The 26573-nt window shown below is 41.8% G+C and overlaps 1 protein-coding gene across 1 annotated transcript in view; it reads right to left on the bottom strand.

The window, feature by feature from the left end:
* LOC133507602 (contactin-4-like) overlaps positions 1-26573 on the bottom strand; it is a 242846-nt gene that overhangs the window by 206095 nt on the left and 10178 nt on the right. The window contains exon 2 of the mRNA XM_061832828.1: positions 11967-12103. Coding sequence (XP_061688812.1) covers positions 11967-12021 — 55 coding nt within the window. The 5' untranslated portion in view covers positions 12022-12103. The remainder of the gene's footprint in view (positions 1-11966; positions 12104-26573) is intronic.

Here is a 26573-nt window from a genome sequence, read left to right on the forward strand (position 1 = left end):
AAAGATGTCCCGTGTTCATTTACATATTTTCATTTTTTCATTAGATTTTTTTATTAAATGAAATGTAGTGAAAAGAAAGTATATATGATAACATTTTAAATTATGCAACACAAGGAAAATGTGATTTTATTTCAATGGGAAGAAATTATACGAGGTGATTTCAGCTCTTTTGAATATGTGTTTTTTAGTATGAGGTGACCCAAAGGTTATTGGTTTAATAATTTATAGACCTCCAAGATACAATGAAAAATTTATGGAGGATTTTTCAGAACTGCTGTCAGTTATTTGTACTGAGTACAACTACTAGTCTTAACAACGGACTTTAACGTTCATGTTGAAAATAACATGGAAAAAACATAACATAAAATTCCGCCATACTAGACCTTTGACCTCTTTCAACATGTTAAGAGTCCAAATAACACTCAAGGTCACATCTTAGACCTGGTCATCGAATAGGATGTTGAAATTCTATCAACTGGCATTAATCCATTCATCCATTTTCTGAGCTGCTTATCCTCATGAGGGTTGCAGGGAGTGCTGGAGCCTATCCCAGCTGTCAACGGGCAGGAGGCAGGACACATCCTGAACTGGTTGCCAGCCAATCGCTGGGTACATAGAGACAAACAGCTGCCCTCACAATCACCTCGAGGGGCAATTTAGTGTGTCCAATTCATTTTGCATGTTTTTTGGGGACATGGGATGAAACCGGAGTGCCCGAAGAAAAGCCACGCAGACACAGGGAGAACATGCAAACTCCACACAGGTGGGGCTGGGACCTCAGAACTGTGAGGCCAATGTTTTCCAGCTGCTCCTCTGTGCCGCCAATTGAAATTAACAATATGGCTATTTCTGATAATTTTTTGTACTTTTTGAATAACAGATTCTTCCAAAATTTCAAATAACCTCAATCTCTTTTAATAAAAGCTACATAAATGAGAGTACTGTCACTAAGTTTATGGAGACAGTGGCTGTGCCACAAAGTGTGAATGCTGAGACAGTTGCGCTTTTGGACAAATTCACCTTGAAAATCTCAAATGCTGTGACAGCTGTCACTCCTATTAAAACAAAGACCATCTTGAGCTGACTTAGAAGACTGTGGAGCTCTAAATCAAAGTGAAGGAAAGCAGAACATCAATGGACAAAAACTAAACTCCTAATTAACTATTGGCCTCTACAGAAAGTCTCTTTGTAGCTTTAACCAAGAGTTAGTCAGGGCTAGACAGCAACACTTTTATGAAATCATCAGTGAGACCCCCAACAATACTCACACTCTGCTTGCTGTCACTGACAAGCTCACAACCCCACCGTAACAGATATCTCCAGAAACAGATACTGAAACTCCATAACTCGTATCAACCGATATATGCAATGATTTTACCCGTTATTTTAGTGAAAAAATACAATTCATCAGGTCTAATGTCAGCACAAATCAGCAAAATGATAAAAAGATTCTATATCTGAAGGCACCCAGGGAAAACTGTATTACCTTGTCAGAATTTGATACAGTGGACCAAAAAACTGGAGAGAAAATTGTTCAGCAGCTGAAACCATAAACGGGCTGTCTCGACTCAATAACATCTGAATTTTTCAAAACTACAACTTTTCAAAACTACAACTTCTGTCTGGTGAGTTTCCTAAACCTCTTAATGTCGCTGCTGTTAAGCCACTTAGCAAGCTATAGACAGATCGCAAATCTTTCTTTCATACTCGAGATTTTTGAGAGTTATTTTTAATTAACTCAGCAGTTTTTTGAATTTAAATGGACTTTTTGACAAATTTCAATCATGATAAATGGCTCAGAAAATGGATGGATGGATGGTTTCCAAACTCATCACAGTACAGAATCTGATCTTATCAAAGTGTTAAATAATAATAAAGTTGAATCCTGACTCAGGAAAGGTGTTTATTTTGGTCTCGTAAGATTTCAGTGTGGCTTTTGATATGGTGGATCTTAATATACTCCTGAACAGTTTGGAAATCTGGCTAGGATTAAATGGAACAGTCCTTAAATGGTTCCTGGAGGAAAGGCACTACTTTTGCAACCATCAGAAGTGCTCATATGCACCTATGGGGTCCCTCAAGGGTCAATTCTTGGAACCCTCCTGTTTCGCCTGTATATGCTACCATTGGGTCAAAATATTCAAAACTTTAATTTTGACTATCATAGCTATGCAGATGACACAGTCATATTTAGCAGTGTCTCCAGATGTCTACAGTTCAATTGAGATGTTGTGCCACTGTCTAAAGCAGATAAATAACTGGATGAGCCAAAATTCTCTCCAGCATTGTTTTTGGCAATAAAGAAAATAGAATTGCTGTTTGTAAATACCTGGACTCACAATCTTTAAAAACCAAAGACCAAGTCGGAAACCTTGTTGTCCTTAAAAATTCTGACCTGACTTTCAACAGTCATCAAATCAATCTCAAAAATTGCCATCTGCCAAATTTACCATCTGAAGAACATTAGATCTAGAGTGAAGGCTTGTATGTGTCGAGCAGACCAGGTAAAGCTCATCCATTGTTTTATTGCAAGTGGACTTCATTACTGTAATGATCTTCTGACTGGACTCCCCAAAAAGAGCATTAAACAGCTGGAGCTCCTTCAGAACGCTGCAGCTCAGGCTAAAGTCCTTGCACTGGCTTCCAGTCAGCTTTAGGATAGATTTCTGAATAGAAATTGAAGTTCTGCTTTTGGTCTATAAACCACCAAATGGTTTAGGTCCTGAATACATGAAAGACATGCTTATGGAATACAAACCCAGTAAAACTCTGAGATCGACAGACTCAGGTCAAAGAGTGGAGCATAGAGTCCATGGCAAACTCGGTGAAGCAGAATTTAGCTATTATGCTGTACGCAAATAGAATAAGTTGCCAATAGAGGTGACGTAAGCCCCAAGTGTAAATGTTTATAAATCTAGGTTGGAAACCTTTTTGCTTTTTTGCGTATTTCCACTTGTAATTATATTTCTTACACTGTACGACATTTTTAATTGTACTTTCATTTTTTAATGTATTTTGTCATAATTTTTATTGTTTCCCCCTGTTTTAAATGTTTGATTTCTTTGTTTTCAAATCCTTTTAATCGTGCAAAGCACATTGAGTTACCTTGTGTGTGAAATGTGCCATACTAATGAATTTGTTTTGCTTTGCTTATAGTAAAGAAACAATATTTAATTTATTGCTGAATGTAAAGCCACTGCTCTGATTTTTAAAAACAAAAGAATAATGTAATTTTGGATGCTGCACATCTTCTCCTTGACTGTCCTGTTGTATTTTTTCAACAGTCTCAGAAGTATGCGTTTATTTTCCTTCAATTAGCATCCTCCTATCATTAAAGCCCCCGTCGAAGTTGCAAGAATATTGTTGGATGTACAGTCCTGGTTGATGTGCATTTTCAGCATGACATTCACATTAATCATTGATGTCTTTGATGTGGTCGAAAGAGGCAGTGTCACAAAAACAGCTTTAAATTTCTGGTGCCATCCAGACATGTACAGTATCGCTTGTGCTGAAACACAACAACAAGGTAATTTCAACAGATTTTATTCCAAGCAGACATGAATAAAACATGTATTGATATGCATATAAAAGGGAAGTGTTGACAAAGCAAAACAAATGCAAACAAAGATGTAGGACCAGTGAAAAAGCCTTTCTCTTGAACCTGCTCTGAATCCCTAACACTGCCAATTAGCCAGGGCTCATCTGGAAGGCCATCTGGGAATGTCTTTTACCCCCACTCTCCTCGACATAATTGCCTCTCTTGAGGAAGAACAGGTGAATGCACCTTGAGATGTCGAGACATGCTCTTCAATTTTAGGTACGAAAGCTGAGCTCTTACTAATATTGCCATCAAACAGAGTTCAACCCTAATGTATGCATTAATAAGATGATTGATAATTCAATGGTAATTTTTAGCAACATTCAAAATTCTCAATTGACATGATATTTGGCAATACAGGCAATCCTTATCATTTGGATGCACCATCATATGACATTTCATGGTTCAGATGAAACAATGAACTAGTTTCCACAGCAGATAAAAAACTACATCACACGCACGAGATTCCATTCAGTTACAACTGTACTTAAATTTTTATCATTTGATTGTTTGATATTTATGGTCCAAAAGAGCTTTACATTCAAATATTCATTGAAATTAGGGCTTTACTACTGCGTTACCTTTAGGTAAAGTTATGTTGTTACCACGAGAAGATAACACTGAGGACTGTATTGTCAGCCTTGTGATTGAGAGCGAATTATTTACAATTGATTTCATTATCATTGTAAATATCATTATATGATATGATAATACAAAATGTGTCTCCGGTGTGCTATTCCATATGAAAAAAATATATATTTTCAATTTTATTTTCTGAGAGTGATTTATAACCTAATATGGTATTTTTCATTTAAAAACATGAAATGAATGTCAATTGTTGTCTGCTGCTTATTTTATAGAGAAAACAATTACATTTATATTTGATCAAAAAAATATACAAAAAAACTACAACTATCTAGTGTAAAAATATTGGAGAGTACAACCAGTTTTTAAGCAATGTTCACTACTTTTATGTCCATTGTAATGCGGTAAACGAGCATTTGCAGGTGATGTAATTGCGTTGCTGCAGTTACATTAACCCTTAGTCATTTTTGATACAATCTTCACGCAGCACTTCTAAAATCTTACATCACAAAAAAATAAAAATAAAATAACTCACCACCTCATTATATCTTGGAGTGCATGTATGATTGGTCATCTGACACAGTCCTGCCTGAAAGCTGAACCCAGAGTACCACCATCCCCTGGGGTTGAGAGTCGCATATGCTAACCAGCAGGCGAGAAGCCTCTGCTGACACTCCTCTTAACGTTCTCGAAGAGTTGAAGTTCAGACTGATGTATTTCTACCGAGCATGAGCATATATCCATTACAAATGCACACTGCACAGACTCTGTTTATTGAACTCAACTCACAAGAAACCAGTGTAACAGTTTCTGTTGCCTCTTTGTTATGTCCTCTAGTCCCCACTCTCCTGGCATTGATGATTTATTTCAGCTCAATCCAACTCTTCCACGAATCGAACAAATGGATTACGTGTGGGGTGATTGGTCATGCCGATAGAGTGAGGCACTAAGATGACGTAATGGAAACGTGACTTGTTACCATCTTGGATGGTACATCAGTGAAGCAACAGAGTCAACACACCTCAAAATAAGTATAAATGATAGAGGGTTTTAAGGCTGCCGCACACCAAGCGATGCATCTGAACCTGACTGAACTATTTTGCAGTTTGCAGGGTTCTGTAACTATTTTCATGAGTGGCCAGTTGTTCATAACCACTTCAATTCAAAAGTTGAATCACCGGTGTGGGCATAGGGAAAGCTTTTCACTTAAATGTTGGGGATGATTGTTTTCACTTTTGTGACATTAAGCAACACTAAGCCTCAGTAAGTACATTAGGGGATGAAAATGCTTCAAAACGAAAAATATTGGGGACTTTATTTTGATATTTTCAGATGATGAATGGAGTTTTGTGGCATTAGGCATAGTTGAGCTTTTTCACATTAACTGTGACCTTTTTGACGTGGGGATTAAAAAAAAAATAATGTCAGCGCATGCATACAGAATAGAACATTTATTTGAAAAAAACAATCAAATATGAATAGTACTTCATAATTTGATAGCAGAAAATTGATAGTGGACATAAAACATCAGTAGAGGAGTTCTCATGATTTTTGGAGTTGATTTTGGAGGTACATATTAACACGTACAAATAGGTAATTTTCCATTTCCATCCCGAACTCCACTTACCATTTACATTCTGAACTTAATCAAATTGAAGAAGTGGACCAATTTGGGGACGTTACTGTCCAAACTGTAAAATGGCCTGAAGGTACTCCCATGAGAAGAGCCCAGGACATATAAAACCATCTCACATGCTCATCGAAATTGTCATGGTCCTGTGGTCCAGCCCTGGCTGGGCGCGTCCCAGCACACCTGCGCCTCATCCTCGCTGATTCACCCCGGTATTTATGGGACCAAGGGGACGACTGGTCTTCGCCAGATAGTCGCAACTCATGCCCCGTTCCTGCACTACCGTACTCTTGATCGTCAACCCTAGTGTACCGACCTCCGCCTGTCCTCCGACCGACCCCGTAAACTTGACGTCTTTGATACTCCTGCCTTCTCTGATCGATCTTCCGTGAACCGACCCCTGCTTGCCCGCGGACCTGCTCTCTTCGCCCGACGTCCTGATTACCGCTGCCCCACTTGACTGTCTGCCTGATCCCTGACTTTGGACCGAATAAACACTTTTCCCGAACTACCTTTGCGTCTGCGGAGTCCTGCATTTGGGTCCTCCCTCCGTACTGATGGGTCTTGACAGAATGATCTGGCCAAACCAGGACCCAGCAGGAAATACCCGCCGTCGTCGGGACCGACGCGAGGTAAAGCGACTGCCGAAGGACCAAGCCTGTCCTATCCGGGTAGGCTCCATGATGTTGTCCCCTTCTTCCGTGTCACACACACCACCTGCGTGCCACGAACCACGAACCGCTCAGCACCTCATATTCTTTTGCACTCCAATTTTTCGGACGATGAGGAAGACCTTGATTTATATGACCGGCTGCCTGACTACGATTCAGATTTTGACAATGAATTTCCTCTCCCGATCTTTAGTCCCAGTCAGTTTGCTTTACCTCGCCCGGTAGGTCCAAGTCCTCATCCTCCAATCCTTTTTTGGTATTCCGCTTGACCATCTACCCGGGTCCTCCGCGTGGCGGCCAGAGGAGACGCCAAGGCCGGGTGCTCCCTTGTGTTTCCCACTGCGCCTCCATCCAATCCCCACCGGCAACAGCCAAACCAGCAGATCCGGAGCTGGTGGTGAAACTTCCAGCTCAGAGGGAGGAGAGGTCCGTAAAACCTGAGGTGGAGCCACTCGAGAATCACGAGGTCTTCTATCGCGAAATGCGGGTGGAAATAGTGCGGTAGAGCGCCGAACTGGCGGTCCTCACGGCCCAGGTTCGGCGAGAATTAGATAACCAGCTGGGCTACGCTGACATCGCGGTTGCAACAGACTCCCTGCTGACTCACGCTCATGCTGCGGTTGCAACTCACCCGCACCCGAGACAAGCCCACGTCGCGGTTTCATCGGACTCTCTGCTGACTCAAGTTCACGCTGCAGTGGCTACAGATCTGCTACCGAGCAAGGTTCACGTCACTGTGGCAACGGATCCACCGCCGCACCATTCCCACATCGGTGTGACAACAGATTCACTGCAAGTGCATGCTGCGATAGCCACTGATCCGCTACCGAGCCGAGCGCACGTTGCAGTGGAAACCGATCCGCCACCTCGCCAAACTCACGTTGCGGCTTCGACATACGCGCTGCTGATCCAGGCTCACGCCACGGTATCCTTCGGCCCCTTTTCGAACCGAGCTCACATCGCGGGTGGGAACAGATTCACTGCCACGTCACACCTACGTCGTGGCGGTGACAGGCGTCTGCGCCACCGCCACAGGAAAAGGGTGGAATTGGCGATCAAGGATGAGCCTGCCAGAGCGCCTTCAACGTGCGTGTTCCCAAAGAACAAGACCCAGATGCGACTTGCACAGGGCTAAGTTCAGAGCCTGGAGTGAATTCTGATAAAGACGAGGCGAACTATTTTCCTCCAGTGAAGAAGAGGAGGACCTTATCATTCCCGTCGCTCTGTGCCGTGCCCAGGAATGATCTATTCACGCCCCCGAGTCTCTGCCAGTTCTCCTGCAGGACCCCTGACTATGAGCCAGTCGGTCTCCATCTGAAGGAGCCGATTCTCATTCAGGAAGAAGCTCCCAGTTCAGGAGTGCCAAGGCAAACACCAGAAGTGCAACAATGCAGCGTTCTGTTGCCTGTGGAGTTTCAGGAGCCAATCTCCAAATCTCACGTTCCTGTCCAGGAGGTGGTGTTGGTTCCGCAGCCGCCTCACGTTCCTGTCAAGGTGGTGGCGATGGTTCCGCAGGTGTCTCATGTTCCTGTCCAGGAGGTGGCAATGGCGCCGCGGCCGCTTCACATTCCTGTCCAGGTGGTGGCAATGGTTCCGCAGCCGTCTCACGTTCCTGTCCAGGAGGTGGCGGTGGCTCTGTGGCCGCTTAACGTTCCGGTCCAGGAGGTGGCGACGGCACGTAGGCATCCTCACGGCCCTGTCCAGCAGACGGCGGCATTGTCACTGTCCCCTTCGTTCCAGTACCGGCAGTGACCAGTCCGCGGCCATCCCTCGCCCCTGTCTCAGCGGCGACAGGCCCGCGGCTACCCCACGCTCCTGCTTCGACGGCGACCGGTTCGCGACCATCCCAAGCCCGTGTTTCGGGTTCGACAGGAGCTGGGGAGTTCTGATGGGCCACCCCGGAACTGGAACGTCTTCGGGATGGCTGTGATGGTGATCGTGCCGGTCATGGCTTTGATCCTTCTCTCCGTTGTCCTCACTCCAGATGATTGCCGACCGCTCCATGACCTAGCCTCGGCAGGGACTGATCCCCGGCCGCCTCATCTTAAAGCTTCGTTGGCGACTGGCCACTGGCCACCTTCCTACCGAGCCTCGGAGGCAACCGATGCTAGGCTGTCTCGTGGCCGCATCTGGGGAGTCTTTCGTCCGGAGCAGTTGCATACCTTGGTCTGGTTCCTGCTTCGCCGTTGGGTTCCTCCCCGAGGACGTCCACCCGAATCTCCTCCTAACCTGTCCAGCCGGACGCCTCGCTATTTGGTGGCCTGGATGGCTACCAGACAGACTAGCGTTGGGGTGGGGGTGCCCTCCCCCGGACCCCATTCCACCCGCCCCTGGACATGTTAATTTTTGTGTGTCTGTTTCTTTTGTTTAGACACGTCTGGGAGCCGCGCCTTAGAGTGGGGGTACTGTCATGGTCCTGCGGTCCAGCCCTGGCTGGGTGGGTCCCAGCACACCGGCGCTGATTAGAGGCGCACACCTGCGCCTCATCCTCGCTGATTCACCCCGGTATTTATAGGACCCAGGGGACGACTGGTCTTCGCCAGATCGTCGCAACTCATGCCCCATTCCTGCACTCCTGTACTCTTGATCGTCAACCCTTGTGTACCGACCTCCGCCTGTACTCCGACTGACCCCGTAAGCTTGACGTCTTTGATACTACCGACCCCTGCCAGCCCGCAGACCTGCTCTCTACGCCCGACGTCCTGATTACCGCTGCCCCACTTGACTGTCTGCCTGATCCCCGACTTTGGACCGAATAAACACTTTTCCCAAACTATCTTTGCGTCTCCGGAGTCCTGCATTTGGGTTCTCCCTCCGTACTATTACTACTACTAGGCTATTTACATGTAAAATGGGCTTCTACTTACAAAATATTTGTGCTAAGAAACGACATAACGATGGGTTATTTTATTTAAGTAGAGGTATCACTGTCTATTCACAGCAAAATGGAATATAATTATTCATCCATCCATTTTCTTAGCAACTCATTCTCACAAGGGTCACTGGAGTGCTGTATCCTATCCAAGCTGACAACGGGGAGGAGGCAGGGTACACCCTGAACTGGTTGTCAGCCAATTGTAGGGCGCATGGAGACAGGCAACTGTCACACTCACAGTCCCACCGAGGGGGAATTTAGAGTATCCAATTAATGTTGCATGTTTTTGGGATGTGGAAGGAAACCGGATATAATCAGTTAATTTAAATTTGTTAAGGGTGGGGGGGGGGGAGTGCGACGCACATGCTGTGCACCTTTATTTCCCCCCAACATTTGGATCACATTGATGGTGATATTTTCCAACACCCAAAAAATCACCAAAATGTCTGCCAAGTCCTTGAGTGCCTTCTACTAAACCGTCTTTTTGTGAAAATTTTGAATTGTATCTCTTCATCATTGCAAAAAGACACTACAGCTGGAGCCGGCTAAGGTCCAAGCAGTCATGAACAGGTATTTTCCCTCCACCTGCAAGGAGCTTCAACGTTTCCTGGGTTTCACCAACTTCTGTCGTTGATTCATCCATGGTAAGAGCAAGGTTGCCCTTCCTCTCAAGAGTCTCACCTCCACCAACTCCTCATTCTATTGGACTCCTGTCGCATCGGAAACATTCAAACACCTCACTGAACTGTCCACCATAGCCCCACCCTGTGACACCCGATCCTTCCCTCCAGTTTGGGGTGCAGTCCTCTCCCACCAGGACCCAGTCTCCCAAAAAACTACATCCATGTGCCTTTTCACCTGTCACTTATCTATATCCGAGTTGACTTATGACGTAGGGAAACATGAGCTGCTATCCATCATCTTGGTCCTGGATGAGTGGAGGCACTGGTTGGAGGGGATCACTTCAAAATGTATTACATGTACTAACCACAAAAACCGTCTTGTCACTGTTCTACCAATCGTCTTCATTCCCAGCAAACTCCTTGGGCCTCATTTCTCAGCCCTTTCAATTTCAGCCTCTCCTTCCGTCCTGGTTGCTTAAACACCAAGCCTGATGCTCTCTCCCATACATCTTCACTTCACTTTAGCCCGGCATAACTGGAACCCATCCGCCCTTCCGCTTGCTTCATTGGAGCAGCCACTTGGAAAATTAAGCATGTGGTCAAGGAGAATCAGAAGACTCAAGACTGGACCTCCAAACCAGCTGTTTGTGCCCAATATCGCATGTTCTGACGTCCCTCGGTAGGCCCACAACTCCAGGATCATCTCTCATCCCAGAATCACCCACACTATCCATTTCATATAGCAACACTTCTGGTGGGTCACCCATCCTGGCTAAAGACATCCAAGAGTCCCCAAAGAAAAACTTCTCATTCACCCCGATCTGGTCTGCTGTGGTCCTTACCCATTCTGGTTCATTGTTGGTTCCACGTTTCCCTGGACTTTGTTATCGGGCTAACCCTGTCTGATGGTAACTCCATCATTTTCACCCTCATAGATATTTTTTCCAAGTGTGTCCATTATGTAACCCTTCCCAATTGTCCACCTTCCTTTGTTTGGCTTTGACGATTCATTTGTGCTTTGGGTAGCAACAATATACAATTCGCTGAAAGTGACAGTGACCACAAAATGTAAAGTTTCACAAAGATTTACATTTCAAAGAGGAACCAGACATGGATGTCCACTCTCCCCAATGGTATTTGCAATATTTATCAAACATCTTGCTAAAAGAAATGCAAATATTAAAGGTAACTCTTCAATAATAATACAACAAAAAGTCAAACTGTATGCAGATACTCTTCTTTACTGACAGGAAACCCAGTATTCCCTTCTGGCAGTCTTCTATCTCATTAAAATATTTCAGAATCAGAATCAGATATTGTTGGACAAGTGTGTAACACACTTGGCCAATAACACAAAAACATTTTTTAAAAAAGTAATTCTTTCATGGACTGTATTACTGGTCAAATTAACTATTGGAGGGAGCAGAGAAATATGCAGTGTTGAAGGGTGCTCTGCTTTAATAATTACCAGCCAACAGTACACAACAGAGATAATTTGTAAAACACAAAGAAAAAAAGCTTGAGCAAAATAAGTTGCAAAGTATATACTAAATAGAATAACTCTGCCACGTGATTAATATGTCTCAAATCTATTGTCACAAAAATATACATAGTGCTGAAAACTTGCAAAGTATATAAGAAATCAAACAACTCTGCTAGGTACTTAATTTCTCTCAAACCTACTTTTAAAAAATATACACAGTGCTGAACCAATGAAGTCGGTAGGAGAGAGAGGGAAGGATCAACCAATTGTTTTATGTACTGTAAGCATTTTTGCACATGGTACATTAGGGCCCCTTTTCCAGTTTACCAACTTGGCATTTGCCATTATTGACCAGTGTTGTACAATTTCAGATAATCCGGAACCCTGCTTGGTTAACAGAGGGTTAAACCATGTCAACTAGTTCAAATACATGAAAATATGATTTGCTTTTCACAAAGGAAGTTTTGACATGCATCAAAGATTATTATTAAGATACCTTACCTGCAAGGCACCCCATGAGTGACTGCACCACCAGTAGTTTCCATAGTAACATCATCTTCAGTTTTACACGGTCAAGGTAGTCTCACATTCAGTCACAAATCTATGGAATCCAATATGCAGTTCTCCGGGATGTCAACCTACAGATAAAAGAGAAGTCTTGAGAGTAAGGTGTACTGCATTTATCAAACTATGTAAATGAGAACGTATTGACATCCAGCTATTATCCAAGCTCCTTATCTTCACGGGGGTCGCTTGAGTGCTGAAGCCCATCCCAGCTATCTTCGGGCAGGAGGCGGAGTACACTCTGAACTGGTTACCAGACAATTGCAGGACGCACAGAAACAAACAACCATTCACACTCACTATTACACCTACGGACAATTTATAGGCTCCGATTAATGCATGTTTTTGGGATGTAGGAGGAAACCGGAGTGCCTGGAGAAAACCCCACGCAGGCTTAGGTAGAGCAGGCAAATTCAACACAGGCGGGGTTGGGATTGGAACCCTGGTCCTCAGAACTGTGAGGCCGATGGTCTCCAGCTGCCCCACCATGCCACCAAAGATTCAACAGTGAATTTAAAAACAATAGTAATCGTCCTAATCAATTTAAAAGTGTTAATGACATCATTCGAGTGTGTTTCATCAGCGCTTCTCATCTCTATGTGGTTCTGTGTTTCACGACTATAAGAACTTCCTCGTACAGATGTTTTTCTAAAAAAGTTGGGATGTGGCAGCTCGTTCTCCTTCAGAAAACTCCACCCAGGTGATGATGAACAGATCATATGTGAATTAACCCAAATTTAGAAAATGGATCCTCATGTTTTCTCAAATCCGCTGAGTTGTTTAATCTCTCTTTATCCACATGTGAAGTACCACTTATCTGAAAACATGCCAGTTATCCCTTAACATGTGAACTCAATAATTGCAGTTATATTTCTACAGTTAATAGTATAAACAATCATGACCTAAGTAATTGCTTTTTTATTTCTATTATTAATACTATAAATAAGACATACTTGAAAAAATATTTTGAACAACTATCACGTAATCTAATGACTTCATTATATTATGTGCATTCCAATCAGGCTTTAGAGACCAAACTTCTCCACAATCACAACACTAGCTGAATTTGATGATGAAATGGTGTATTTCATTCTTTCAATTAATTGGACAGCTTCTTGTGTGCCTGCCCTGGTCAGTGAGATGCAATATAACACTGTAGAGTCATGCATACATAAATAAAGAAGAAAGTACTTTTTCTATTATTACCATAGGAACTTAATAACATGATTTAATTAATATTAGTCATTTTCCATGTCAAGGGCACTGCACATTGTTTGTTAGCGTTAAGCTAAGTGGACTTTACGAAAGTAAAACTTCATTGTTTTACACACACTTATGTACTTATGTGTTTAGTGGCAGTAAATTTCAATTGAGAATGGCACTAAACAGCTTGACACCTTTTTTTTTTTTTTGATAGAATTTGTCATGGTCCTGCCGGTCCAGCCCTGGCTGTGCAGGTTTCCGCACGGCCGTGCTGATTGAGAGGCGCACACCTGCGCCTCATGCTGGCTGATTGGCCCCGGTGTATATAGGATCATGGGGACGACTGGTCCGGCGCCAGATCGTTGCAGTTGATGCCCCATTCCAGCACTCCCGTATCTCTGATCATATTCCCGTGTGGACCGACCTCCGCCTGTCCTCTGACCAACCTTGTAAGCCTGACTCCTTTGATACTTCTGCCTGCGTTGATTGTTCTCCCGTGTACCGACTCCTGCCTGCCCGCTGACCTGCTCTCTACGCCCGACGTCCTGACTACCGCTGCTGCACCTGACTGCCTGCCCAAACCCCGACTTTGGAACAATAAACGTTTTTTCCGAATTACCTCTGCATTTCCCGACTCCTGCATTTTGGTCCTACCTCCGTATCGATTCGTCGTGACACAATTGTCGAATATATATATATATATATATATATATATATATATATATATATATATATATATATATATATAGAGAGAGAGAGAGAGAGAGAGAGAGAGAGAGAGACAGATAGATAGATAGATAGATAGATAGATAGATAGATAGATAGATAGATAGATAGATAGATAGATAGATAGATAGATAGATAGATAGATAGATAGATAGATAGTAGATAGATAGATAGATAGATAGATAGATACACACACACATACACACACACACGTATAGAATTTTTTTTTAACATTGTTGTATTTCATATAATGCTGCTCATTTTTGCAGCAGAGAATAATATGGAAGGACTTTATCAGTTATTATTATCCAAGACTAAAATAATAAACTATTAAACTAAACCTATTGCATAATTTGTGTTAAAAATGTGTTAATTAAGTTTGGTTTTGAAGACAAAAACCAAAATAATACATACACATTTTGCTCAACGTTATTCCACCCCTGGTATGATTAACATAGCAAAGACAAACCTGTACAAACACTACTGCATACGGAAAGTCACCAAAATAATTTTAATGTACCATTAATCATTAATAATGTATTCTGTTCCTTCCACCTCTAGAAAAGATGCCTTTTATCATCATACATCATTAAGAGGCTTGTCAGAGTTGATCTTCGGTACATCAATGGTGCAGGGCTGTGACTTACTCCTCGAGAGCATTTTTACGCATATTAAAGTGCATCTGATAAAAGCGCCAAGCTTTAGGCCTAGCATAATAATGCCTCTTTAGTAAGTGAACAAACCCTCTAAACATTCTCAACGGATGTTCATTTTATACACTAGGTCAGTCCAAAAACATTTAGTAAGATGTGATCGATTGGACTACTAGCTACTCCAATCTTTTCAGTACTCGTGGTACACACCGTGATTTTTCATTATTTGTATTTACTCCGCACATGATACGCTAGTGGGCCGACAAGCAATTGTTGTGACTTTATCATCCTCTCTATGTTGCACTTGTTTCTCCTTAAAATGGGTAGAATACTCCAGCTGCCGACGCCTGTGTATCCCAGTTGGTGAGACCAATATTATTTCATCCATTTTGCTGAAATATTCCATTACTTTGGATTAATATGAGCTACAAAGCAACAAAAGGTTATATATTGTAAATAAAAGGTTGCTTTAATGGGCGCCACAACTTTGATAGGACGTGATGCAATGCAGGTTTCTTATCGGTGCAGCAGACGTGGGATGGCGGTTTGCTGGCTTTGATGTTACATGTTTTTAGGCTCGTAATGCATGGAACAGACCGTATTTTGCGGCAGTTTGATTTGACCAGCTTGTAAATCTTATGAAGAGATGGCACAAGGCATATTATCTAAATTTTTCTGGAAATTGAATTTAGTGGGTTTTCTGCCTAAACTCTTAATTTATTGATATACAGGTACTGCACTGCTCCGTCTCATTATCTGGTGTTCTACTACTGGTGTCCATGTTGCTTATTTAAATTCTGAATTTAAAGATTGCAGGACAAAAACATCTTTTATTCTTGTATTATATTCTGAAGGCCTCTGTTTGTGGTGAGACCATCATTTATTCACATCGACAACACAGTGTATTCTTCTGAACCACAGCATCTATTTGAGCAGAAGCCACCTTATGAGAACAATAAAGTATAGGTAGCAGTGGTACCTAGTGGCACTGATCGAAATAAATGTAATTTCTGAATGAAACCTGTCAGCCTCTCAAATTTCCCATAAAAATCCTTTGCAAAATTTTTGCATTCCGCTCTTCACGCAGTTCATCACAAAAGAAAAACACTTTTATACATCCATTTTCAAAGTTTTGTCCGGAAAAACCTTTTGCTATTTTATCAGAGTCCTAATAACTGGTCACCTCCATGTGAATCATATTACTGTTTGCTACATTAGCTATTGTTTAATAAAGTGCTAAAACAAACTGCATAATTTGTATTATATTCAGAAATCTCACTTGTCATTGTTGAGACTTTTCCATCCATCCATTTTCTGAGCCGCTTATCCTCACGAGGCTCATAGGAGTGCTGGAGCCAATTGCAGCTGTCATCAGGCATGAGGTAGAGTACACCTTGAACTGGTTGCCAGCCAATCACAGGGCACATGGAGACAGACAACAGTCACACTCACACCTCGGGGCAATTAAGAGTCTCCAATTAAAGCATAGTTTTTTTTTGGGGGGGGGGTGTTGGAGGAAACCAGAGTGCCCGGAGAATACTCATGCAGTGGGAGGAAACTGGAGTGTAAACCCACGCAGGCACGGGGAGAACATGCAAACTCCACACAGGTACGGCCAGGATTTGAACCCAGGTCCTCAGAACTGTGAGGTCAACGCTCTACAGTTGGTCTACCGTGCCGCCAAGATTTCCCCCGAAAGAGATTGTCTGAGAAGATAGTTGGCCACTTACACACGTTACAAATGAAAATGCAACTTCAGCAACAATTTTATCTAAAGTACAGTGAAGAAAATACAGTGAAGAAAAGGGTGTTCAAATACTTATTTTCTTCACTGTAAGTATTTGAACACCCTGCTATATTGCAAGTTCTCCCACTTATAATTCATGGAGGGGTCTAAAATTTTCATCGTAGGTGCATGTCCACTCTGAGAGAGTTCATCTAAAAGGAAAAATCTAGAAATCACAATGTATGATTTTTTAACGATGTATTTGTGTGATACAGCTGCAAATAAGTATTTGAACACCTGTCTATCAGCTAGAATTCTGACCCTCAAAGATGTCTTAGTCCGTCTTTAAAAGTCCACCTCCACTCCATGAATTATCCTGAATCAGATGTACCTGTGTGAGGTCGTTAGCTGCATTAAGACACCTGTCCACCCCATACAATCAATAAGACTCAAACTTGTAACATGGCCAAGACCAAAGAGCTGTCCTAAGACACTAGAGACAAAATTGTACAACTCCACACAGCTGGAAAGGGCTCCGGAGAAATTGCCAAGCAGCTTGGTGAAAAAAGGTCCACTGTTGGAGCAATCATTCGAAAATGGAAGAAGCTAAACATGACGGTCAATTCCAATAGGAGTGGAGCCCCATGCAAGATATTACCTCGTGGGGTCTCAATGATCCTTAGAAAGGTGAGGAATCAGCCCAGAACTTCACAACAGGTCTTGGTCATTGACCTCAAAAGAGCTAGGAGCACCGTTTCCATGGTGACTGTTGGTAATACACTAAGACATTATGATTGGAAATCATTTATGGCACTGAAGGTTCCCATGCTTAAACCAGCACATGTCAAGGCCCATCTTAAGTTTGCCAATGACATGACAATGGATAATACAGAGGAGTCATGGAAAAAGGTTTTGTGGTCACATGAGACCAAAATGGAACTTTTTGGTCATAATTAAACTAACCGTGTTTGGAGGAAGACAAATGATGTGTTCCACCCCAAGAACACCATCCCTACTGTGAAGCATGGGGGTGGTAGCATCATGTTTAGGAGGGTGGGACAGGATGACTGCACTGTATTAAGGAGAGGATGACCGCAGCCATGTATTGTGAGATTTTGGGGAACACCCTCTTTCCCCCAGTCAGAGCATTGAAGATGGGTCATGGCTGGGTCTTTCAACATGACAATGACTCAGTAAGAAGCATATCAAGGTTCTGGCATGGCCTAGCCAGTCTCCAGACTAAACCAAATAGAAAATCTTTGGAGGGAGCTTTCTCAGCAATAGCCCAGAAACCTGTCTGATCTAGAAAAGATTTGTGTGGAGGAGTGGGCCAAAATCCCTCCTGAAGTGTGTGGAAAAATCTGGTGAACAACTGCAGGAAACGCTACAGTTACAAACAAAGGCTACTGTACCAAATGTTAACATTGGTTTTCTCAGGTGTTCAAATACTTATTTGCAGCTCTATCACACAAATAAATTGTTGAAAAAATCATACATTGTTATTTCAAGATTTTTCTTTTTAGATTATCTCTCTTGCAGTGGACATGCACCTACGATGAAAATTTCAGACCCCTCCATGATTTCTAAGTGGGAGAACTTGCAATATAGCAGGGTGTTCAAATACTCATATTTTTCACTGTATATAGATATTTAGATTTTGTAGACCACACGGTTTGTCACTTTAAACTGCTCCCTTTGCACAATCGACGTTGGTAACACATATATAAATTTCACATCTTGCACATTTTATAAGGAATAGTTCCTATAAACAGAAATGTCTCTTGTTCTTTCTTCTTGTTGCTGTGTTGTTCCATGTTCTTTGTACTGAATGTTGTACCAGGGCAGCACCGACTGCCGGAGGAAAACTCGTTGTCTGTTTTTACACACTTGGCCATTAAGGCTGATTCTGATTAGAATTTACTTCATTTTCTTCACTGTAAGTTGGTCCAAGTTGAGGCTGTTAATTTCATTTTTTTTAAAGCACAATTTTAAAGGGTCCAACACTCTGCACTTGATTGTATATACAGGTATTCATGTTGCATACTACACAGGTAAGATGACCACACATCTAGCCACGCAAGGAGAGTGACTGGGCACACAGTGTTGTGCCCTTGAGCTGGGTTAGTCAAAGTTCAGTGACTTGAACAAGTGTAGTCAGGATGTTAACAAACATCTCTCCAACAGCAAGTTGCTAATTGATTTTTGCCTGCACTTAAACCATGACCTTTCACTTTAAAAGCCCTCACAGTTGAGCTACTGCTGAACCTTTTTTGCTAAGCAAACTGATGATAAACTGAGCTTTGAAAAGATATACGGGATCCGCGTGCAACATATTGTATATGTTCATTGTTAAAACAGCACTGCAATTCCATCCGCACCTCAGTCCTGACTTCTGATGGCAATAAGATGTTTAAAATCTCACATTCATATGCATAGACAGCAAAAAGGGAGATAATTAGAAAAATAGTTTTTAGTTTCTTGTAGACCAAAAAGTTGGATCGACAATGAGTGAAATTAAACAATCAAGTAAATCTTTTCTTTGCTGTGTTTTTCTAAAAATGTGTCTAGAAGTAAGCAGGTCTGAATTGTGCCGTCACAATTCTGCTTATTTACATAATACCACCCCCACACCAAGTTCACTTGGCCCATCTTCAAACAATGGCTGCTGGACTACATGGCACTTTTATGTTAAAAGCAAAAACTAAGCAATATTTTTCGCATTGGTGAACAGCATTGTCAGTGTTAAGATCTAATCATATGTAGATACACGAATGTTTGACAAAGTAGTTGGCAAGCCATCATCCCACAACTGGTGAGCCAAGTACTATAGTACCCAACTATGACTATCAAGTCACACACCGGTAATCATCAGAATCAGCTTTAATGGCCAAATGTGTAAAAATACACAAGGAATTTTTCTCCGGAAGTCGGTGCTGCCATGTTACGACATTCAGAACAAAGAACAAGAGACATTTTTGTTTATAGGAACTATTCATTATTAGATGTGCAAGATGTAAAATCTTCATTTAGAACAGGTAAGAGATAAGTGTGTTAACATCCCACATTGCGTTCAGGTTGTGCAGAGTGCCTTTACCCGTTTGGGGTTCTCGTTATAGACCAGATCATTGTCCCTCCAATGTGTTTTCCCCTTGGTATAGTGCCTTGCAGTAAAATTTAGCTTGAGGCTAGAGGGTTAAGGCTAGCCAATCTACACTAAAATGTACATCAGGGTTCTCCAACATTTTTTCTGTCACAAACCGTTTTAATGACGGGTAGCTATCTTGCAGATTAGCAATCCCCTGGGGGCTGCTGCTGATGGACACGCGAGAAGCTAATTGCCGAAGGGTCATTGACGCATGAGTCTACCAATATTAAGCAATTTGACAGAAAGGCAAGGGGGGGTTGCAAGTGACCCTGAAGTGGATAGGTAGGGGTGTTAAGTTTAATTGGAGTGTTAAATTCTTCCCGACTCATCCTGCATGGTCGACAATAAGTAGAATGTCTTATTCCTTTTTAGTCTCTGATCAGAACATTTATTTTTCTTTCATATCTACCTTACACGCTGCATCCATCCATCCATATCCTTAGCCACTTATCCTCACAAGGGTCACAGGAGTGCTGGAGCCTATCCACGCTGTCAACAGGCAGTAAGCAGGGTACACCCTGAACTGGTTGCCAGCCAATCACAGGACATATAAAGACAGACAACCGGACTCACAATCAGAACCTAGGGGCAATTTACAGTGTCCAATTAATGTTCCATGTTTTGGGGAAGTGGGAGGAAACTGCTGGTCCAATCAGTAGTAGTATTAGTAATACATTTTCTAGATTATTGCACAATTTGTCCCTTTAAACTGCTCCCTTTGCACAATTGTCATTGCACTGGTCTATATAACACAAACTGGAAACGTTTAAGGGCATCTGTACAAGCTTAACATAATGTGGTGCATTGAAGCACACTTAACTGTTCTAAATGAAGAAGACTCTCTATCTTGCACATTTGTGACTCTTATAAGAAAGTGTTCCTATTGACTAAATGTCTCTTGTTCTTTGTTCTTGGTAGTTTTTTCTTTATTCTGAATGTTGGACCAGGGTGGCACGGACTGCCAGAGACAAATTCCCTATGTGTTTTTACACACTTGGCCAATAAAGCTGACTCTGATACTGATTCTGAAATGGTTGATCGGTTGGTGTATCAAACCTCTCCCCAAGAGTCAGCTGGGATAGGGACCATAGTGAGGATTAGCAGTGAGGTAATAAGATGGATATGTATTTGCAGCCCAGGACCACATGAGTTGTGCCCTGGCCTTGCAGTTATAGATCCCTGGTGTAGATTATGAGTGTAGTGCATTAAAAACAGTGCGACATAGGTGGGGAAGATCAGAGGGAAACATGGAGGCGAAGCCTGATTGGCCTTGTGTCCTCTTAGGCCTGCCCATTTAATGAGTGTCTGTAATGTATTAAAGCACTAGGACAGGCAGGGCAGAAGAGCTGAACATCTGGAGCAAGGAATAGCACAATCATGCTAAAAGTCAAGCTTGAAAGCCGGGCTTGTCATTATGGCAGTATATGGGCCAGGATGAGGGCTGGCGCACTGCATCATACAGAGTTGAACCTCAAATGACCCAATTTCCCCATGACAAATTTATGCTGTAAAAATACATTTATGATTTTTGATCCTTTTAACGAAAGCATATCACTTTATGACAATACCATAGCAGCATTTTGCTTTTTCCCTGTGAAAATAAGTCACTTTTTCATTAAATGTATAAAAGAAAACACTTGTGTACCAGTGTTACCATGAATAAGTCCATTGATCAGACACAATTCTAAGTGAATCATGACACCAAGTTAATCCCCGGTGAATCAAATTTTCAATGACACAGAAAATGTGGTGTTTGTGGGTGATGTGGGGAGAGGAAATATAGAGTTATGTGGATACAGCAGTGGAAAAAAATCCAGAGAATGTGAGTGGTAAGACTTTTTTTGCACTGAATGGTGGGAGTGTCACAAATAGAACAGAAGAGAACTGAATCAACTGATATGAAATAAGGGGGTAAGAAATGAGAAAAAGTTGCATCATTTTTGTCTCCGGCCGCTTGAGTACAACTGAAAGCCATCCATCTCCCCATCTATTTTCTGAGCCACTTAACCTCACAAGTATCATGGGAGTGCTGGAGCCTTTACCAGCCTTTACCTTTATCATCAGGCAGGAGGCGGTGTACATCCTGAACTAGTTGCTAGCCAATCGCAGTGTACATAGAGACAAGCAACAGTCACACTCACAATCACACTTTAGGGAAGTTTAGAGTCTCCAATAATGCATATATGCAGTGGGATGTGGGAGGAAACTGGAGTGCTCGGAGAAATCTCTCGCAGGCACTGGGAAAACTCCACAACAGGCCTGTGTGGAGTTTGCATGTGGAGTTGACTTAAACCCCAGTCCTCAGAACTGTGAGGCCAATTCTCTAACGAGTTGTGCCACTGTGCCACCAAGTGAAAGCCAGATGACAGAAAATACTCTTGAAAAATATAAAACACACTACGGAGAGTCTGTGAGCAATGAAACGTTACCAAGATCCTGTGACAGGGCGTACTTCCTACAGAAAGTACATCCTCTGCTGAGCTCTTTTGAGCTGATGTTTGTCTCCCATTTCAAGTCCTGAGAGAGATCCCCAGGAATTCCCAGAAGAGTAAATGTAATTTCCAGGAACCTGAAGGTCTTGATGCTTGACACAGGGCAGTTGGACAGTGTGAGGGACAACTGTGATGGAGGATGCTTCCTGAAGTTCACGATCATCTCTATAGCATGTCTCTTGAGCGTGTTCAGCTCTAGGTTATGTTGATCAGATGACACCTCCAGCCGCTCCACTTCCTGTCGATACGCAGACCCATCATCATCTTTGATGAGGCCGATGAGTGTGGTGTCATCTTCATGAGTTTGAACACTTGGTGTGTTTGGGTGCAGACTTTTGCATAGAGAGAGAATAGGAGCAGAGAGAGGACACAACCTTGGGGTGCCCCGGTGCTGGTGGTGTGTGTTGAGGAGGTGCTGTCCCTCATCTTCACCTGCTGTGCCGTGCCCAACAGAAAGCTGTAAAACTCCCTGTGTGATAGGTGAGACACTGAGCTGGAGAAGCTTGAAGGAGAGAATTTTGTGGATGATGTATGTATGTATTGAATGCACACCTGAGATCCATGAACAGGATCCTCATGTAGGTCCCTGCACCAGCAATGTGTTCTAGGATGAATTGCAGTCCCTTGTTGACTGCATCATCCACAGACCTGTTTGCTCAGTAGGCGTACTGCAGGGGGTCTAGCAGGTGACCTGTGGCACTCTTGAGGTGGTCTATCACGAGGGGTTCAAATGACTTCATGACCACAGATATCAGAGCAACAGGCCTGTAGGTCTTCAGACCAAAGATTACAGTTGTTTCTTTGGGACTGGGGTGATGGTGGAGTGTTTGAAGCAGGATGCTACTTCACAATGTTCCAGAGATCTGTTGAAGATGTGTGTGAAGACCGGAGCAATCTGGTCTGTGCAGACTTTGAGGCAGTATGGGGACATATATTTATCTAGGCCGCCAGTTGAAGTTTCAATGACACTCCAGTCTGTGCAGTCAAAACAGCTTTGAGGTACTACTGTATGATTGCGTCATTGGTCCACTTCTTCACTGTTTTCACCATAGACTTCACACATTTTAGATTTTGCCTGTATGTTGCTATTAAACAATTAAATGGCAATTAAACAGTAATCAGAGGAGCCCAGATTTGTACAGCAAATACCAAAAATTATTGAGCGAACAATAGAAGTGTTCTAGAATGTGGTTATCTTTGGTAGAATAGATGAGTTGCTTCTTGTATTTAGCAAAGTCGTGGTTGAATTAAGCTTTTTTAAAAGCTCGAAGAATAATGAGGAGTGATTCTCTGTGTTTTTTTTTTTATTTCGAGGTTGAATTAGGGCTGCACAATATTTTGTGTAATAATCACATTGTGGGGTTTGCTGCATTGTTGGCATACTATAATATGAAGTCAATCAACTATAATCTTAAAAATGACCGGCGGAGACACCTGTTTGTACATGTTAATAAGATTAGCACCCATGTGACAGTAAATTATAATGCTCCGAACAATACATGGAGCAGCCCAAGGTGCTGTATACTTATCTCCTTGTATGATAACTATAAAAGAAGTGTGAAAGAATTTGAACCTGCAGCATTTCCTATTTTGCTCTTCAGAATGAAAATAGGGAGACACGTTGCAGCTGTGTGTGCAAGAACACGATGTTATGAGGAAAATTATTTGTATCAGAATGCTTTAGTTAAAACACTGTAAGATCACACTGTAATAATATGGAATTTATTTGATTTTGTAATGGAAGAAGAGACACATTATTATGTTAGTATAACCAGCCAGAACTGCAAGGAACGCAAAGTAACCAATGTACTTTCACCATCATTCCTGTCATACTGTGTTGGTGTTTTTGTTTTTGTTTGCACATTCGGGACAAAAGTCCTGCTTTTGTTTTAATTCCTCATTAAAAAAAAATTGAGTATTCATGCTGTTTTTCCACATTTTTGAGATTGTAGGTTGGAAGCTGCAGTTGTTTTTTTTTTTCCAAGATGCTGCCTTTTACTACTGTGGATTGAAGGGGGTGGGGCAAAAACAATTAAATGAAACTATTATGAGCAACATACAGTATTTGACATATAGTATTACAATATTATTTTTTGGAACACTGAACTTTTGCAAAAACATTTTGAACTATAAACCCTGAACTGAACTGAACTTTGGACTAGTTTGTGGATGAATGAACTTTTCCAACACTAATCCTGTCTAATTTAACATCACAATATATAATGCAGGTTTAAAAAAATGGCAATGTCATTTTTGTCCCAAGATTATGCAGGCCGAGTCTGAATCGTTTTTTTCTCGTATCTTTTTTGTGGGCAGCATTTGTCAAACTGCTGCACATCCTAGAGAACTTTCAGTTCAGAAGCACTACATTGATTGAAAGGGTCAGTGTTAGTGACCCTACCCCGAGCTCTTCTGACTAATGTCACCTACTGACACTTGCTTCCACTAACCTGGAATTTTATTTACATAAAATCTAAGAGAAATGGGAAAATATGTCAGGAGTCACTTTAATTTTAGAAAGGGATAGCCCATGTTTTTGGCCCATATTGAAATCACACATTTGAATGTAATCTAAACATGATCTAAATACGACTGTGAACGTGCCACAGTGAACAGAAAATTTGTAACAAGGTAGACTACCATGAATTTGTCGGGGTTAAGCTGTAGGAATCCATTGAGTATAACCCATAAGGAAAACAATAAAATTCTGCAAATACCTTTCTGTGACCTACCTCACCATAGATAGCGAGTCTGTGACTCAAATAAGACATCCAGGTCAGGTGTTCGTGGGAAATAACTCAGTCTTTGGTCGCTGAAGATGAGTCAATGTACGACTACTACTACTCTATATTTCAGTATTCCAGTCCCTAGAGTAAGAGCTGCATTTCTTCTCATCTTCAGAACCTAGGCTTCATCAATCTCAGTCCTATTACTTCCTTCTCCTCTTTTGCAGGGGTGTTCCCAATCTCAAATTGGCTGCAGTGGTGCATTTGCCCAGCCTTCACTATTCTTACAACGCTGTCACAGCCGAAGCTACTCATTAATCACAAATATAAAGTTCATTCTTTTGACTGCACCCACCAAATCCCTCCTTTGTACACACCAGTGCGCCCTGAGTCTTCTACTCTGCAGTCTCCAGTGTGGCTCCTATCCAGTACCACATAGTATCTAAAAGAGACTCTTGTTCAAATCCTTTATTTGCTGACATTTGTTACATTTAACTGTGTAGCAATTTAACTATTTGGTTTCTGGGTTTCTCCAAATTTGATGCATCGTGCACGGCCGCCGATCAAAATCAACCAATTTCCATGGATAACGTGATGGGCGCGTGTCAAGCAATGCCTTTCATAGTCGATCGCAAAATACGATCATCATTCTTTGCAGCTTGCAGAGAATGTGTGAAGTGTAACTTGGGCAATTAATGCAAATATGAGTGTGTTTTCAGATGTTTAGTAATGTCCCATTTAGCATTTACTTTAAAACTAAACAGGCAACAACATAATTGCCCTTATTTCATATTAAAATACAAGACATCATTTTAGAAATCAGCATTTTATACGAATAGTTAATAGAAAACACTACTGATGTTCTAGCTAATATTAGCATTTGATCACAAAACAGATTTACCTTCAAATATTGAATATTCACAAACAAACACCAGAGTAACACATGTAGACAGTTTAAATAATGATGATGGGCATATATTATTCCTTATCTGTGAAAGACATTTTTTTTACATGTATATAATGTGACTTTCTTTTGGCACGGTGGCGCAACTAGTTAGAGCATTGGCCTCACAGTTCTGAGGACTTTTTGTACTCTTTTTAGCTGAGCATAAACGAGTACCTCTATTCATGCATTGTACCTCATTGTAAGTAAGTGTCCAAGGCACACAAAACGGGAATAGCAGGTAATCATTGACTGCATCAAAAGACATACTTTTTCCTCTAACTGCGGCACGAACTCAAACTAAACTTTTCCAGGGTTAGGTCAATTAGGATGAGAAAAAAATTGTTTATTTGATGAATGCCAGAATAATCTGAGGATTTATTTTTTTTATCAGACACATGATAGAAAATATAGTCATGGCAAAAATATGCCACTCTAGTAAAGTGTGTATTTTCTTTTTTAATGTCTGTTATTTGAATACATTATTATTTTGAGGTTGTTCTTTTAGTTGATTTTTCTTAGTTGAATAACCACAAAATTGTAAAATAGGAATGAATAAATGGATAAACATGTTTATTAATCGTGATTCCATAATAACCATGATTATTCCCCACCTCATAATATCCCAACATAAATAAACTGAAAAGTTAACAGGTAATTAATATTAACAGTATTGACAGTGATCATACAATCTGGGGCATAAAACCCCTATCTACATATTTAATGGAGTCTGCGCATCACATGACTACACAATTTCCATTCCCTGAGGCTAAATACTAAAAAAACTAAATGATGTTAACTCAGGGCATTACTGTGGATGAATGGTTGCTCATCTGCCTCATAGTTCTGAGGAACGGAGTTCAAATCCCGGCCGGCCTCACCCTTGGGCAGTTTGGATCTTTTCCTGTGCCTGTGTGATTTTTCTATGGG

Source organism: Syngnathoides biaculeatus, chromosome 10, assembly GCF_019802595.1.
Source record: "Syngnathoides biaculeatus isolate LvHL_M chromosome 10, ASM1980259v1, whole genome shotgun sequence".
Lineage (NCBI taxonomy): Eukaryota > Metazoa > Chordata > Actinopteri > Syngnathiformes > Syngnathidae > Syngnathoides > Syngnathoides biaculeatus.